Below are 18,080 nucleotides of genomic sequence, written 5' to 3'. Positions count from 1 at the left end.
TTATAACACTTGGCTCATGCTTTCCAAGTTCCGCCGAGGCAGAGACTATAAGAGCAAAACTTTTGTCTCATCTGGGCCCAGAAATGGCTTCTTGGTCAGGAGATGCCCACTGGGTGTCCCACCCCTCTGAGAATGCTTTGGTTTTCCTCCTCGTTAGGGTCCTGGCCTCCGCCCGATGTGAAAAGGAGGGACGTTGGAATGAGCCCCTTCAGTTGTCATCAAAATTGCACTTTTTGTTGCTTTGAACCCTGTTCCCTCTGATCGCCTCTAAACTTTGCCTGAAATGTGAAAGTAATGGGTTTGGGGTTATTCTTTTTGTCTCGTTCCTTTGGAAGGAAAAGATCTCAGCCAGGAAATCCTTGGCTGTGTTTTCATCCAAGTCCCTCTAATCATCGTTGCCTACAGGAAAGGCCTCAGCTTTAAAAATGCCATTTCCACCAACCCTTTTACCTCGACTAGGCTGGATTTTCCTGTGGGCCGAGGACTGTCACACATGCACACACCACACATGCACACACCACACACGCACACACACACACATACACAGCCCACTTCACACAGACATACAAACACATATAGACCTTGAGATTCAGCCAGCACCCTTTCTCCAAAGTCTTTTCAGTCTGTTGTAAACTAAGCCAGTTGTCATTACTGGACCTACATCAGACAGGAAGTGAGAATCTTGTTTTCCCAGTGCAGTAATCGAGGCCATAAGGGCCTGGTCATTATTTTTCTTTTTTTAAGGAGGCTCACAGTGGCCCATGCAGGGATCCAGCCAGCAACCGTGGTGCTACCAGCGCCGTGCTCTAACCAATGGAGCCAGCCGGCACCCCGAACCTGGCCATTAATTATTACCATCATCATCCCATTCATTTTTATGGCACTCGGATGTCAACTCATCATTCAGTCATTTATTCATTCATTCAGCAAAGCCTATTCCAGTGGTTCTTGAAATTTGCCAAGTATTTGAATTTCCTGGAGGGCTCATTAAAACAGTTTTCTGGGCCCTACTCCCAGATTTTTTGATTCAGTAGGTCTGAGGCACACCTGAGAATTTGCAATTCTAACAAGTTCCCACTGGATGCTGTGGCCTGGCCTCTTCTGTCTTAGAAACTGGAAAGACATAATTCTTGCCATCGAGAAGGGAATCTCTTAGCAGAGAGAGGAGATAAGATGCCCCATTAGTAATGCAAAGTAGAGAGTGGAATGTATGTGCCAGAACTGCTATGAATGTTCAAAAAGAGAGTTTGCTTTGGCTAGACAGGAATCGGGCAGGCTGGCAGGCTGCATCGAAGAGGTGGTATTTGAAGCCAGCCTTAAAAGGTGGATAGGATTTCAAACACATGGAGGAGGGTAGAATGACTTCCCCACTCTTTTCACTTACCCAGCTCCGTTTTCCAGGAAGAGGTCAGAGTTGGGAAGTTCTGCTCTTGAGATACTTTGGTGGAACTTCACAGGCAGCAGTTTTCTCTGGTTTGGGCTTTAATGGGGGACTGGGGAATGTTTCTGGACGGTGGGATTTCCCTGAGATGACATGAAACAGATTATTAGCAAATCCAGTTAACACTGCTCAGCTTTTCACCTACTAATGTTTTTTCTTTTTAGTTTATCTTGTGATACCCCTGGTTGAGCTGCTCTTAAGGAGGGCCCAGGGTGTAGGCCACCCTGAGCAGAGTGGACAGTGGGGTGCTGGGGCCTCTTTCCAAGTCCCAGCGAGACTCCAGTTCCCTAGTGGTCTGGGCTTCTGGACAAAGGCAGGTTGATCAGTAGCAGGTGGGCTGGTTTTCCAATGAATTGAGCCAAGAATAGAACCTAGAAGCAGGCTTTAGACTTGTGTCCCACTCTGGCTTTTTTATGGAATAAAAGGGAAGTTTAAAGGAAACCCTTCCATCTGTGGCCATGACTGTAACAACAATAATAGTAATAATAAGCTAGAGAACTTACTATATATGGTTCTTAGAACTTACTATATATGGTTCATGGAGCATGGTTCTGAGTAATCTGCATATGTTAGCTAATTTTTCTCACAATGACCAAGTAGGTGGAGGGCATTATTCTCTCCATTTTACACATGAGGGAAAGAAAAACAAAATGACCAAGGTCACAAAGCTAAGGAAATGGTTTTGTGATCTGGGATTTGGGTTGGGCTCTCTCCCTTCCCTCCTCCCCCCTCCCCCTCTCTCCTGCCCCCTCCCCTCTTTCACCCCTTCCTGTCTCCTCTCTCCCCCCTCCCTCCCCTCCCTCCCCTCTCCCCTGCCCTCTCCATTCTTCCCTCCCCCCTTCCCCTCCCCCCTTTCCCCTACCTTCTCTTCTAGTCATGCTTTTAGGAAACTTGCCCAGTCTTTCAGATAAAGTTGCAAGTCCTCTGAAGTCTTCATTTCCCAAATTCAGGCCACAGTGGCAGTGGCAGGATCTCCTGCTGAGAGGTATAAGAGGCCAGGGAGGTCACCCACCGTGCTGTAGAAGGAGAGCTAATTTACAGTATGCTTTGGCTTCCTAATGAGGAATTTCCTGCCAAATGGGGAGTGGTGTTTTCCTAAGTTTATAGTGAATTCTGGGGTACATGACTCAGTGCCTACGTTGGACTGCGATTATTTTTTAAAACATGTTTTCCATTTTGCTTAGCATGACAGATTCATCATGAGGTCACAACTTTCAAAGTTGTCATTGGAGAATGTAATCTCTGGGTAGATGTGTGTTGGGGAAGGAGGGCCTGCTTATGTCTTTCTTGGTATGTCTCTTTCATTAGGCTTTCCTTTTCTAAACTTCTTCCTTGTTCGTGAAAACTAGCAAAAAGATCAAAAGTTTGTACAACTCCATAGGGACTAGTCTGGATATTCCCCCTTTTAAAGTTGATGGACATCACTTTGACTAGAATGGCTCCCAAGAGAATCTGTTTCCTGAGGGTCTGACAAGAATGCCTTCTGCCTTCCCACTTCAACTCCATTAAGTGGAACCAGCTCACTAGGGGTCTTTTCTGGACCTATACTAACACCTCATCATGCCACTAGACCCAGTCTGTTCCCAAGTTAGTTTTCCCCCAGTTTTGACCCACACAAATAATCCAGTTGTCTCTTTTCTTCCTGTCTCCTGCCCTGCCTAATTTTTCCTTCAAAACAGAACAAAACCAAAAAAACCCTCTTTTTCTATTATACTTTTAGTTCAATAGATTGCAGCTTTTTTCTGGATCAAAGATTCCCTTAAGAATTTGATGAATCCTTTAAATCCTGTCATCCAGAAAAGCCTATAAACTCACTGCATCAGTCAGGATAGGCAAGGTTATGCTGCAATAACAAACAAGTCCAAAATCCTGGTGGGCTAAAACAACAGGTTTATTTCTTGCTCACACTATATGTCCATTGCAAGTTGGATGGAAACTTTGTTCCCACTTGATCATCCTCTGGGGCCAGACTGACCCAGAAGTCACTCTCGGGAATGTTCCCAATTGCCATGGCCGGAGGAAGACTAGTGGAGGGTCTCACATCGGCAAGAAATGTTCTGGCCTCTAAGTGACATATTTCACTTCCAATCCCAATTCATTAGTTAGAACCAGTCCCAAAGCCTCATCTAAGCGTAAGGGGACCGGGAGCCAGGAAGTTCCAGCCTACTACCCACGTGCCCAGAAAGGGGAGAACCAGAATGATTTAGTCCACATGAAAACCCAATGTTTTTTTCCTATTTAAAAGCATGGATTTAAAAAAAAGCATGTTATAAAAACTGAGAAATACTGCCTTAGATCATATATATTGTGGCATAAAAGTTAAAAATTGTTTTACTTTAGGTGAGAAACTGCTGAAAAAATGACTCGGGAAGTCAATAGTTAGATGTTGATTATATAACAGGAGAATGTATTTTCTAAATTATAAAGTAGCACAGAAGTATAAAGGATTGTCAGATTATATCGCAAAAAGTAAGAGACATGTAGGTATAAAAGAGTGACTAGCCCAGAATCTTTTTGACTTGACTCTGAAATACATTTGGAGTCAGGCTGTTCCGCAGAATGCACTGTGTTGATCTGTGCTGCCTCTCTCCAGTGCAGTCCCATCCTAGGAGGCTGGGAGCTAACTAGATCCATCTTAGCTGCTGGAGGAGATGCTATAGGAAGGCAGCAGGTAGCCGACTCCCTCTCAGAGCTCCTTTCTGGCCTCAACACCATTCTTGGAGGGCTCCTCAAACAGCATCTGTCTAGTCTCTAGTCAGCCAGCAGCAGGAGAGAAATGTAAGTTCAGTTAAGCAAATGTCAGTAGGGAATCTGGGAAGGAGCACAGGGAGACTTTTAACTTCAACTTATCTTTGTGTTTTCTGGTTAGGAATGGGGTTTTTCTGTCTGCTGATGGGAAAAATGGGGGAAAAAAACCCTCTGGCCTTGGTCCTCCACTTGTTCTCAGGCCTCAGCAGAAAGTTCTGTTGAATACTGACGTGTGCTGAAAGCAGCGAGGTGTTACACAGCCTGCTGGGGCCTGACAGCTGTACCCCCATCCTGTCTCACTCTGCGGCTTTGGGGGGAGATACAGTGGGGGCACCCCTGGGGGGGGACAGAAAGTGCGGTTGCCAGAGGCCACACCCTAAATGTCAGGGGGGATGTTTCAGAATACCAAGTTCTGGTATGAAGGGGGGAAAGGGGAGGGGGGGGGAGTCAGGATTTACAATTTTGTTTGTAAGGAGAAGAGAGGCCTTTTTTAAAAATTTTATTAACTCATTCTGGCAAGAGATACATGTGGAAGTACTTAACAAATTCTAAACACAAATTATAATTACAAAGCAGATGATAAAAAATACATGTAGTATTTGTAATGAAAAAAATTGAAGTTATTCAGGAATAGAGAACAAATGAACAATAATGTAATCTATTCTCATTTAATAACAACTCAAAACTATTCCTTAGATAAAATTTTTATTTAAAAAATATTCTTTTTATGTCAAAGAAGTGCATAGTTATCTTAGAAAAATTAGGAAATGTAGGTAAGCCAAAAAAAAAAGGGAGCCGGTACCAGAAAAATCTGCTGCCCTGTTATCCAGGAATAACCTCATGATTAACTTCCTGCTCATTCTAATAGACGTTTATGTATACTTTTTTTTTAAGCAAAAATTGGGATCAGATTTGATACTGTTTTGTAATCTGCTTTTTTCTCTTAACATCAGGAACATCTTTATATGTCAAAAATAGTATTCTAGGAATTTTTGTTTTGTTTTTTAGTGACTCACATCATTTCATTGTATGAATATATTCCTGGAGGAATTTAAAAACTCATCCAGAAATATATTAATTTAGAAAGTAAAAGCCAGCAAAAATAAAATTAATCACATAGTTTAAAGTTTTAACTTACTTTGTTTCCAGTTTTATAATTTGAAAGAAGAAAATAATTGGGGAAAGAAAATTAAAATTTCTCATAATCCCACTACTTAAGGATAAGTCCCTGTTTTTGTATTTTTCCTTCCATTTTACCCTTCTCTACGTATGTACATATTTTAAAGCACAATTGCTCGTTAATTAAAAAAAATTATTTAGAAGGCTTCTCTGCATACATTTGAAGATTGGGGAGGGGATCTTGTATTGGGGCTTGCCAAGATTCTCTGAGCAATGAGCCAAGAACGAGTGGGAAATGAGAAGAAATAATGCACCTGGAGAAGAGAAGGCTTGTGGGCCTTCTCCCCCGTTCCTCTACCTCTCTGAAGCACAGAGGAAGAAGGGCAGGCTGCTAGTGGCCCTGAGTCTAATGCAAGGGCAGGCCGAAAGGAGGTGGGAGTGGATTGTTTGTGACAGTGGGAGATGGAATTGTACTGGATTATCTCAGGAGCAGAGGAAGTCATTTACACTCCCTAGGGAAGAGACGGACCTGAGGCAACCAGAATTTTCCACCTCTAACTTTAGGGACTCTTGTATTTGGACGCATACATGGTAGAGAAAATCCCCTGCCTGTCCTTTTTGGTGATATCAGGAGAACCCTAAAAATTCCTTTATCAGGCAGCCCCTCCGAGGCTTCTGGCAGTTGCTAATCTGCTGAGTTGTGGGGATTTTGAGGGGCTCTTTGCTTTTGGTGAACAGCCTGGTGTCAGCAGCAGGAAGGGAACCTGAGTTGTCCGTATGGCCTTGAGCAGGCTGGGTGAAAGGTGGGCACCGAGAGAGGCTGAAGCATTTCCTCAGAGATCTCTTAAGAGAGGAAAACTATGCTGCCCTAAAAGGGGGCATACTTAATACCCAGCAAACCTAACATACAAGGGAACCAATGGTGCTGGAGACATGCCTTGGCACTCTTCCCTCCCCCACAAGATCCCTGGGAGCAGGCACCCCGAGTGAGTGACCTCTTTTACTGTCAGTGTTACATTCCTGCCCTCTTCATTCCCATGTGTCTTTCACTCTGGCACCAACATTTATGAAAATTGAACGCAGGTTCTAAACATGAACTCACTGGGCGAGGCCAGCTTTGATCAGGCGGGCACTGCCGGGGACCCCCATGTTCTGAGAACTGCCCTTCTGGCTGCTGTTCACTGTGTGTCCGCCTCTGTGTCGCCTCCCCACCTCAGGGTTCTGGCTGGTGTGGACCATCATCATCATCCTGAGCTGCTGCTGCGTCTGCCACCACCGACGAGCCAAGCACCGCCTTCAGGCCCAGCAGCGGCAACATGAAATCAACCTGATCGCCTACCGGGAAGCCCACAATTACTCAGCGCTGCCATTTTATTTCAGTACGTACCCCAAAAGCCACCCAACCCCACCCTCAGGAGCCTGGGATGCACAGACAGTGTGCATCGGCAGCCAAGGCCCCTGTGGCCAGCAGGCAGCACAGAGCAGGATCTCAAAGTCTGGGTATAAGCGGGCGCTCACCTTTAGCATAGGAGCCAGTGCTGTGGATGCGACTCCTTGAAGCCGCTGGGGCCATTCCACCTCCACACTGGCTGGGTTCTGACCGGGTCTCCACTCTTCTAGCAGGTTTTTTTAGGCAGGTGGTTGGATAGTGTATAAAGTGAGTGAATTGAGATTTAGAATTCCATAGTCTGAAATCCTCCCATTTTGCCATGTGATATGCTGAGCAGAGGCTGCCATAACAGGGACAGGTGTGAGGAGTGACATTGGGACTTCCTGAGAACCAAGAAACTTGGTGCCTCACGGAAGGGCACTCACCTGACTTCCCTGTGCCTCCTTACACATGATCTCTCAAATGTCAGTGGAGGCCCAGCTGTGCAGCTGTCCCAAAGCCATCCTACAGGGTGTTGTACAGAAACTAGTGGCCACAAATGTGGAATTCCACATCTGGGAGGGGTAAGTGCTTAGCACAGTACCTGGCATATAGTAAGTGCTCAATAAATGCTAGCCAATTATTGTTACATTATAATTAGATCATCAATGCTGCAAGGCATGTAGCACAGTCAGAAGATAACTTACCTGGCATGTTCTTGATGAGTCTTGATGACAGGCCCCTCATCTCACCCTTCGCTGGTAACCCACTTGCTCTTGGTCTGAGTCAGGATGAGGTTTGATATGTCTTTCCAGACCACCTCCACTCACTCTAGAGTGAGACACAACACAGATTTCTAACCTCCCAGAAAAAGGGCCCCTTCGTGGTGTACACCTGGAGGGTTGGGGGGAAGAAAAAGTGGTCAGAGAGTCTTAAGTTAGGTCCCTTTACCCTGAGGCCCAAGGGACGTAGATGGAGGACATAGTCTAACCACGCAACATGAGACACGCGTGCTTGTGAAACTGGTCCATTCCAGGCAGAAATGTCTCTTGGCCATCCACCACATTTGCCTAACCCTCTGCCTTCACTCCAGACTAGACAGGCAGAAATCTTTGCCTGTGAAGCAGCTTTAAGGGCTCTCAGATTTCCAGAAGCTAGATTAGGTTACTCCCACAACCCTCTGCTCTGCCCACAACCAAGAGCCATAGCTGTCCCTCGGTGGGTATGCTGGGGTTGAGAAGAGACATATGTTTACTGTGAGCTTTACAGTCTGTCCTAGGACAATTGCCAGTGCAGTAATTTCTCCTCCCTACCTCCCCATTTTAGGGTTTTTGCCAAACTATTTACTACCTCCTTATGAGGAAGTGGTGAACCGACCTCCAACTCCTCCCCCACCATACAGTGCCTTCCAGCTACAGCAGCAGCAGCTGCCTGCACAGTGTGGCCCTGCGGGTGGCAGCCCCCCAGGCGCCGATCCCACCAGGGGTTCCCAGGGGGCACAGAGCAGCCCCTTGTCTGCGCCCAGCAGAAGCAGCACGAGACCTCCAAGCATCATTGCTGACCCTGAGCCCTCTGACATGCCAGCCAACCCAGCAGCCACCAAAGCCCCTGGAATGGAGCCCAGCGGCTCTGTGGCCGGCCTGGGGGAGCTGGCCCCTGGGGCCTTCCTGGACAAGGATTCCGAATGTAAGGAGGAGCTGCTGAAAGATTACAGCTGCGAGCTGGGCAGTAAGGACAAGACGCCTGGCAGACATCGCCGCTTCACGGGCGACTCGGGCATTGAAGTGTGTGTGTGCAACCGGGGCCACCACGACGACGACCTCAAAGAGTTCAACACGCTCATCGACGACGCTCTGGATGGGCCCCTGGACTTCTGCGACAGCTGCCACGTGCGGCCCCCTGGCGACGAGGAGGAAGGGCTCTGCCAGCCCTCCGAGGAGCAACCCCGAGAGCCTGGGCACCCCCACTTGCCACGGCCACCCGCGTGCCTGCTGCTGAACACCATCAATGAGCAGGACTCCCCAAACTCCCAGAGCAGCAGCTCCCCCAGCTAGAGCAGGCCCTGCCTGTACCCGGAAACTTGGTAAAGCAACCAGGGTAGGGGGAACCACGAGAGAAGCATTAAGTGACTTTCACAGAAAGTGGTATAGCCACTTGGTTCTTTTTCCTTGTTCTTTTTCTTTTTTTCCTCCCCTCTGCTCCTGCATTTTCCTGTATCTCCAGGGACAGTTGGGGGTATGGATGCCTCTTCCCCCACAGAAGCACAGTGCTGTGGAGGGCTGAGAAGTCGGTTCTGTGACTCATTCCTCACACCCCACCCTCGTCCCCTTTCCCCCCTTTTCCAGTCACATCTCACTCTCAGCTTGGGTTGGAGAGATGTGTTTTAGGAGCCCCCAAAGAAGGGGGCTGAGACTGTGCACTGGGGTGACTCTTGGTGATGGAATGCATTTTTGGTGGTAGCATAAGAACCTCCTGTGTCTCAATCTTGGAGAGGTGGCAGGTCTCGGCCGTGGGTGAAGCAGGAAGCCCGCAGCGACCCAGGGTTTGTCGTCACCCCTTGCCACCAGAATTGGGCTCATTCTGTGGGAGGATGAGAGCTGATGGGCAGTTGTTTGGTAGGTTGGTGGGGGGGCTTGTTGTGCTCTCAAATTCCAGGTGACGGGATCGATGCGTCATGGTGCGTCCTTGATGGGCCCTGCCCAGCAGGTTCTACCCGGCTGCAGACTGGTTCACGTGTAGAAGATTCTACTGTCTTCTTCTCTTTGTTTTTTCTTAAAAAATAAAAATAAAAACAACAGCAAGCTGAAAACAAGAACTCTACCAGTGAGCAGGCAAGAATTCTGTTCTGGAAAAGGGAAATTTATGGCTCTTTCCCAAGTTGGCCTTCAAAGAGCCTGGCCGCAGTTGAGGCAACAGGAGGTGTTTTGTGCACCGGCGTGGGTGAGGGCTGCTACCCCTGGCACTTCTATGGGTGCACAAGAGGCCCTGAGCCGTGGTGGTGGGCAGAGGTGCAGCTGTCTGCATCTCTGCCCTTTGGTCGGTGCACACAGGTGACCAGGGCCCTCCCCCATCCCAAGCACACAGTCTGTGGGCCTTGGCGTCTCACTGTTTTCTGAACAAATGCGGCTGTGGGTCCTGAGGGTGGACAGCCCCACAGCCTGGCTCGCCCACAGCCTTTTCTCTTGATTCTGAATAAGGTGTTTTTTTTCTTTCTGTTTTTTTGGTGTTTTTTTTTTCCTTTTCTGTTTTTAAACTGACCACTTGGAAAACATGCCTTGGTTATCTGTGGTTTCATGCCCTTTCCCTGCCCCCGGTGCCCTCCTGCCCCGCGAGTGGGGTAACTAATTGCTGTAGCCTATGTAACGAGTCTAGCTGGTCCGGGGAGGGGGGTGCAGGCAGCCGTCCAGAAGGACCCCAGGACCCGTCTTACTGTAGTTTGGCTTCAGATAACCAGTTGAGCTTTGATAGGAATCATCTGCGTGGAGAAAGAAAACATTCCCTGCCCAGCCCATTCATATGAAGAGTCTGGTTCTTCCCCCACTCTTGAACGATGATATTCAGACTAGGCGTTGACGTTATGGTAAGAAAGGAAAAAAATGTATATGTATACAAAAATAGACAAATCCAAGGCTGCGAGGTGAACGAGTGCGTTTGGAGTCCACAAAACCAAAATCCACGTCGAACAAAGCGAAGTCCGTATACAGTGACTTTTTAGATAACCTGTGTGTGCGTGTGTCTGTCCGTTGCGTGTGAGCCCCCAACCCTGTTTTCCTGTGAATATACTTTGAATGGCAGCCATTCTGCTCACATTAACCACACATTTGGAGCAAATATGGCCCTCTCAAGGTAATTTATTTTACGCATTTACTGTTTACTGAACAAATGTCTGACTGTATACTCGGGTGTATTCAGCAGCATTTCCACAGCAGTCCCGTGTCTGCCAGCGAAGTTGTGCTCGAGGTAGAGGTTTTACTCTGCCCATCACTGCAATTTGCACATTGCTCTGTGGACACTCGGAGGCCTGGTTCTGTTCCCTGTAAATGGAAATGTGCTCTGAACCTGTCTGCTTCCCTCGGCTGCTCCTGGCCCTGAGTATCAGCCCCCAGGGGGTGTCCACAACCACTTGGGACAGAAGACGAAGGTGGAACTTCAGACAGAAGCTTAATTGGATCTTCAGTGACAAGCTTGGACTAGCTGGAGCCCAGATGTCGGCTGTGCCCAGAATTGCCAGGAGGGTTTGGCAGACACCACAGGGCTTACCTCCCTCTGCTGAATGAGGCCCAGTGTATGCAAGAAAGCTGGTGTGTGGCAAGAACGGGCGGGAGTGCCTCAGCAGCCCTCAGAAGCCTTTCCTTCCACCATCTAAAAAAAAAAAAAAATCCCAAACTCACTGAAGTGTCTCCAAGATCAAGTTTTACCAAAATGAACCCTTCTAGAGTTAACTGATCAAATGGAGAATTCTGGCCCTCTCAAGTTTCCTTCCCCAGTTAGAGTGGGGAACTGGTCTGAGCGTTAACTGTTGGGTTCACTGCAGCGTCCTACCTTAAAGGCACAAGAAGAGTGGAACCGGTGGAGCTGGTTTTATTCCAGTGGTCACAGTCAGGGCCCTGCTACAGGAGGCCACCCTACAAGGAGACGCATGGCAGTGGGTAGTTGAAGGACTGCTTAGGGGGTCAGGGGGATTTGACTGAGTCTGGTTTTCCAGGTGAATGAGAAGGAAGGGGTTGGTTGAGGGTTTGGTGCTACAGTCGGAAGATTTGCAAATGCTAACACATTCCTATGTGAGGCACATCACCATTTGTCAGTTATTGTGAATATGTGTATTTTAAGCAATAAGATTCAGCTGGTCAGACTTTTCTGGGCAGTCTCGGTGACGCGTTTTCTGTGCTGTGATTGTTCTGAAGACAGAGTGGGTCTAACCACTGTGAGAAGCCCAAATAAAATGGATCCCAAAAATGCTACTGTGCTTTTTTTCTTGAGGCAGTTTGTTCCTTTTTCCTCTACCTCAGACTTCAGGGAGTCCCACCTCAAGATTCCTAACTGCAAACGCTTTTCCCTTCTCATAGAGGCTGAGATAAGTCACACAGCAGTGGAGGGCAGGTTCTTGGGCCAAGCAGAAACCTCAACCAAGGGCAGGCCCAGGAATACTGCTCCTGAGGCTACACCCTTCACTGAGGAAGTTCCCTCAAACCCTCTCTGCCAAGGGTGTGTGGCTTACATTTGAATACTTTGAAAAGTCCCACAAACAGGTTAAAATCAGACCCCAAAAAGCAAAAACAAGTTTTGTCAGAAAACTCTAAGCTAAAAGCATGACATTCGAAAGGAAGCAAGCACTGTGAAATGTCTTCATGATGTGATAGCAGTGTGGATGGGTGCTTGGCCTTGGATTTAATACACAAAATATGCATCAGGGAGTCTCCTACTTGATGCCCAGCACTGTGTTGGAGGCTAAGGAGAATGCGCAAGAAATATATAAGGCAAGTCCCCTGCCCTCCAGAAGTTAAATTGTACTTACAGGAAGGCAGAAAAAACATACCTGTGTGAAATAATCATTATGAGGTAGATTGAGATGAAGTGAGCGGTACAGATTCAGAGACAATTGGAGAGTCATGGGAGGTCGTTGGAGGTCTTGCATACCAGGCAGGTACCTCAGAACTGATATTTAAGCTGCAGGGGAGCCACTGGTGTGCCAGCGTCTGCCATGGTGGGACAGTGATTCTTTCCTAAGCCTTACTGTCATTTTACTCTGCTTAAGACTGTCCTCAGACCTTTGAGTCAGATGTAGGTCCCAGCTTGAAGGAAAGTGGCAGCCTTCACCTCTAGCCAGGAAGACTTCTTTTTGGGCGGCCTGCAGGTGGGCAAAGGCAAGATGATGTGGAACCCTCTGGGAGGGGTTCCTGCCTCTCCGAGTGGAGCACTCAGTAATGGGGTCGCTGGCAGGCAGATTGTCCTACCTAGCCTCTGGGTTTACCCTGTAATCAGCTCTACTGTTTCCAAGAATCCAGGGTAAGACAGACATCCGTGCTCCCATCTTTGACGCTGGGCCAGACGACACTGTTCCAGCCGTTGTCCCAGCCCTTGAGTGACTCTTGTGAGACGGTTGCTGACTAGTTCCTTCAAAACTGTTGGGCTCCTTAACCCCAGTGGAGTCACATTAGCATCCAGAGACAGTTGTGTTCTAAAACCACAGGGAAGAACGGGGAGTACATCATTCCTGCCTTCTTTAATGTCTGAGTGGCACAAAAACGCACAACTCGCATAGGCTGTGTGCCAGAGGCTGTGCAGTACACTTGATGCCCAGGTCTGTACGGCTCCTCACGGTGACCCAGACTCCTGGGTCACTGAGTTCCTCATTTCGCAGTCTGTTGCCCCAGGTGACCAAGTTCAATTGGAGACAGTACTAGTGCCCTGAAGCATGAAGCAGAGTAGCTTTGGTGAACAAGAATTTCAAGAAACTCCTCATTCTCCAGTTTCCTCAGTTTTCAGCATGGGGAGGGAGGGGGGAGTCAAAAACAGGGTTTGACTCCGGAGAAGGAAAGTAGGTTAGGCTGACATGGCCCTACTGCAAAGGGTAGTGGGTCCTGGGAGTTGTTTGGGATTCGGGTTTCCAGCTGGGGGCAAGTGACTGGCCTTAAGAGCTGAGCCTCTATCGAGCACCTACCACATACTAGGCATTGGAAATGCAAATATGCCTTAGACCTTGCTCCTCTTTCGAAGAGCTATTGGTCTAGAGAGGAAGAAAGGCATGTAACAGTTTTAGTAGCAGACAGTTTCATGGTACGTGGTGAGTAGCACGAAGCGTGTGTGCACAGCACACCAAGAGAATGTAGCCCACCTGGGGATTCAGGGCAGCCTTCCTGTAACACAGACTTCTCAACTGAGCTTGCCAGGTGAAGAAAGGTGTAAAGGGAATTCTAGGTAGATGTTCATTCTGTAGGTTATTGAATGCCTACTATGTGCCAGGTGCTGAAAAGCACAAAAAAGCAGGAGAATGGGTGTCATGTCTAAAGCTGTGAGCAATTTAATCCTTCTAGATAACTGCATTCTGGGAAATGACGAGGTGAAGCTGGAGAGGTAAGCTGGTAATAAAAATAATTTGTCTTTATTGTTTCATTTGTTGACTGTTTATACAATGCTGGCTCTTGTGTAAGCATCTTACCTGCATTTTTTCATTTCAGCTTCAAAACAGCCCTTTGAGGTATGAACTAATTGTTCCTGCTTTATTAATGGGGTTGAGGCATTCAGAGTTAACTAACTTGTCCACGATCATGCAGCTAATTAAGTGGTAGAGCCAGGATTTGAACCCACATCGGTTAACTCCAAAGCCCATGCAATCAGCTAGTTGGCATGACAGTTGTAATGTTGGTGTCACGTGAACTTTTGTTTTCAAAGGTGAGAGGGAACCAGAGAAAGGTGTGTTCAGCAGGGGAATAGCGTGAAAGGTGTGGCCTGTTTTCTCAGAAGCTACTTTCTCCCCTTTTTCCCTTGCCTTGTCATAAGCCTCCGAAGGCCCCCACAGCCAGCCTGGCTTCCCCTACCAAAGGTCTCCCACTGTGGAACAAGTGGTATCTGCTGCAGATAACCCTTGGAAACACTAAAATTTTCAGGAGTTAACGTTTGTATCTTTTCCTTGCAAGAGTGTTTTGCTCTTCCTCTGTGGAGATAAAAAGAGCTTTGGTGGCATGTGAAGGGGAGACGAGTTTTTTTGTTTGATCTGCAGTTGCTCCTCACTTTGTATAAACCTGTTCCTCACCACAGTTTAACCTTCCATTGCACATCTCAGCAAGAAGTCTCAAGAAACCCAGTCCTACTGGAAAATGTTACAAAATAACCTCAGTGTGGGAATGGTGAAGTTTATCTCTGGGCTGTACACTACTCCCCGGCCGCAAGCCTGCCCTGGCTTGGAGGGAAGGAGCAGGCAGCAGGCAGGCCATCTACAGCTACACGAGTAGATTCCTGGAGGTGCTGTCCTTCCGAGGGACCTGTTTGGACACACCCGCTCCTCCTCACCAAGCTAGTGGCCTTTGGGAGGTTCGTATAAAACCCTTAGAGAAGGACTTGTTTTGTGGATCTGGATCTGGGCAATGATAATAAAGCCAGTATTGAGGCACTGAACATGACATAGGTCCATGTTTGATGCTCAGCAACACTGAGGTTCGTGGTACTATTTCTATGTACACTTGAGTCACCCATGTTACAGATGAAAAAACTGAGGTTTAAGAAGGCCAAGTAAGTTGCCCATGAACATTTGGTCTGTAAATGACAACACCAAACTTGCCTCCACAGCCTGACTACTTATCTTCTGTAACTCCCGTTGGTGTGGAAACTCCTGCTCACACAGCCCTTTCTGCTTTTCATCCTCTCCAGGGCCTCGGATAATGGGCAGCACGGGTGGTAAGTTACCCCCACTTTACAAAGGAGAAAACTGGGCTTCAAGAAGCTAGCAATGGGTCTAAGGTCCCGGGTTGGGAAACGGGAATCTAGGGACTAGAGCCTGGGTGTCCTCTTCGTCGGTCCTCTTCCCTCCCTACTCTGTGATTGGACTCCTGCCCTGCACAGCTGGGTGTATATACCTCTGAGTGTGACTGCAGGGAGGTCTCATTTGCTTCAGGTTTTGTGGCCACCAGAGGGCCCACAGGAACATGCACTATCACCCACCCACACTTCACAGCAAGGTTACCAGGGAAGGGGTCCGCTCCCCTCAGAATGAGGGCTCTGGGGACCTGCCCTTCTGAAGAACAGGGAGGCCCATTTCTCCTAGAAAGGCCAGCTCTTAGAGCTCATAAGAGCTGATGATTAAATTTTCAGGAATTTCACGCGCTGTAGGAAATGGTATTTACTATTTATTACCATGATTTATTATCACGGTAAATAGCAATGCTACTGTGCATCTCTTCCCAACTCTGGTCAGTGACATCACATTAGTGGCTTGAAATTGGTCGTGGTGGGAGTGTTGACGTCATTGTAATCAGCAAACACTACAAATCAGGGCAGTTCCCCACCACCAGCACCACAGAACTGGTTGTTCAGCGTTTATTTACCATCACATCACTGGTTAAGGGCCATCTGAGGCCCATACGGTGACTGGGGTCTTGGCACGAACCTTCCATTTAGCCTCAGATCAGGGCCTCCTCGTCCATGAAGACGTGGAGTCTGTCACCGGACCAATTAGCAAGTGATCTAGAGCATTTGACTCTGTTCTCTTGTATGGCTAACATACTTGTCAGGTGCCGACGACGTTCAGGATAAAGAAACATGAGAGGGCTCAGTCTTGAACTCCAGAGATATAGGGGACACCACCCCCTTGGGAACACCACCCCCATTTTAAGCCCAGGCAGGTTCTCTGCTGCACGTGAGATTAAGTACCAAGGAACAGAGACTGGGTGCTCAAAGGGGACAATTATGGTGGGTGGGGAGTCGAGATATGTTGTGGAGGAGAGCTTTACTCTGAACCCAGGGTGGGAGGACTTCGGTCAGTGGGCAAAGGTCTCCCAGGTAGGAGAAGGGCAGTTTGCGCAGGCGTCGAGGATCACGAGGTCATTGACTGGAAGGACACTCAGCTTGGTACGCTCCCTGGCTAGACACCTGAGAGCCCTTCCGCATGGGCACGGGACAGGTGGGAGAGCATGGCCAGCTTCTCATCCTGCATCGTTGAAATCTCGGGTTCTGGTCCCAGCCCCCCTGCTAAGTAGCTGTGTGACTTAGTGCAAGTCCCCTCCCCCACGCCCCCACTGGCCGTCAGTTTTGTCATCTTCAAGGTGAAAAGTCAGTCTCATTTCCCTGCCATTCAGTGATCTGATTCAATAGTGGGAGAGTAGATGTTTCCAGCCCAGGTGCACTCACCCACTGCTTCTATAGGAGACACAGACCTCCTGCTCGTTATTTATCTGTTCATCAGTAGTTCGCAAGACGCTTTTCAAATTCTGAGCAAATTTGGAATACTTAACTCCTCCAGCTGGTCCACTCCCCTCTGCTTTGAGCTGCGGGTAGCTTGGCACTAGACCAGCAGCCAGCTGATGCGGGCAGAGGAACCCAGGAGAGGGAGGGGGCCAGTCTGCCATTTAACCCTTTCCCGTCAGCTCACTGTAGTGTCCGCATCTCTCCAGGCTGTTTGTGAGGGGGCCTGAGGTCAGCCACAGCTGCCCACAAACTCTATTGCGGGCTCCTTAGCAAGGCCCCAGACTCATTGGCCAATGAAGGCCAGGACTGAGTTGGGGAGACAGTAGGGAATGGCCTACTGCCACTGCTGAACAAAGTGTTTTGAAGGAAGAAGGTACTGCTGTAATGAAAACCTCATCCTTCCCTCCTTTCAGGGGCTCCCTTGATTTCTTCTCTCTGAAAACTTGCCAGACAGGGTCTCAGCCTTGCCCTGCTGGCCCTTCCAGAACCCTCCTCCAGTCAGAAGGGAAGGGCAGGGTTGTTGATGATCTGACCTTGGTCTGGCTGGCACCATGGAGCTGGTGTTGGGGCCTCTCTCTAGGTTAAAGGGCAGGTCCAGTTTCTCCTGGGGCGTCTCGGGACATCTTTCATTTGAAGACTGGCCAGTGGTCAAAGTTTAAAGATGCTGGTTTCAAGGTACAAAAATGTCTGGGTTCCAGCATTTTTATACTTCCCGGGGTTGGGGTACGTCAGCAGAAGGCTGCTGTGGAAGCCCTTTCCTGGCAGTGTCTCCGTCAGGACAGGAGGAGGACGAGGAGACCTGCTGGTCTTTGGAACCAAGACAAGAAGAATGGGTAACAGTGGGTTGAGTTTGTGGGTTACACACATTCCCCCAAAGCCAAACCTTTGTGTCCATGCAGTGATGCATGTTTGGGTCGAAGCAAACAAGATCCGTTGCTCTACTTTCAAAATAGAAACCCAATCCACCCACTTCTCGCCATCTCCACCGCTGTCACCAGGGTCTAAGCCACCATTGTCCTGCTCTCCTGGACCAGCACAACCACCTCCTCCTCCCTGCCCCACTCTCATCCCCTCCACAGACCAGTCTCCGCTCAGCAACTAGGGTGATCTTTTAAAAATACACAGACTTGTCCACTTACGTGTTTAAACTCTCCAGTGACTTCCTGTCACACTCGGAATAAAAACCTAGACTCCTTCCCGCTAATTACAAAGTCTCCATTTCAGGCACCTGGCCCTTGTCTCCAACCCAACCTCAGGGACCAGTCTCCTTCATTTGCTCTACTCTGCTTCCAGCCACACTGACCTCTCCCACCTCCATAACTTCTCACCTGTTGCTCCCTCAGCTTAGGACCCTTTCCCCCAGCTCTTCACACTTTCACCAACCACTAGTTGGCAGTGGCAACCCCTTACCTCTGCTATTCTCTTCTCAAATCACCATCACCTAGTAAAATTGACTTCACAGTACTTGTAAGTCTCTGAAATGCTTATTTATTTGCCACCCTT

General features: G+C 48.3%; 1 protein-coding gene across 4 annotated transcripts in view; it reads left to right on the top strand.

Annotated features, from left to right (window-relative positions):
• The window catches only part of WBP1L (WW domain binding protein 1 like), a 52,318-nt gene extending 40,680 nt beyond the window's left edge, over positions 1–11,638 (top strand). For all 4 annotated transcript variants that reach the window (XM_033129930.1, XM_033129932.1, XM_033129933.1 and 1 more), the window contains 2 exons: positions 6,526–6,687; positions 8,004–11,638. In XM_033129930.1, the coding sequence (XP_032985821.1) occupies positions 6,526–6,687; positions 8,004–8,731 (890 nt within the window). In that variant the 3' untranslated portion in view covers positions 8,732–11,638. The remainder of the gene's footprint in view (positions 1–6,525; positions 6,688–8,003) is intronic.
• The last annotated feature ends 6,442 nt before the right edge of the window (positions 11,639–18,080 follow it).

The sequence above is a fragment of the Rhinolophus ferrumequinum genome, chromosome 16, assembly GCF_004115265.2.
Source record: "Rhinolophus ferrumequinum isolate MPI-CBG mRhiFer1 chromosome 16, mRhiFer1_v1.p, whole genome shotgun sequence".
Classification (NCBI taxonomy): Eukaryota; Metazoa; Chordata; class Mammalia; order Chiroptera; family Rhinolophidae; genus Rhinolophus; species Rhinolophus ferrumequinum.
Note: the sequence above shows the minus strand (reverse complement) of the source record. Positions and strands in the feature narration are given on the sequence as shown.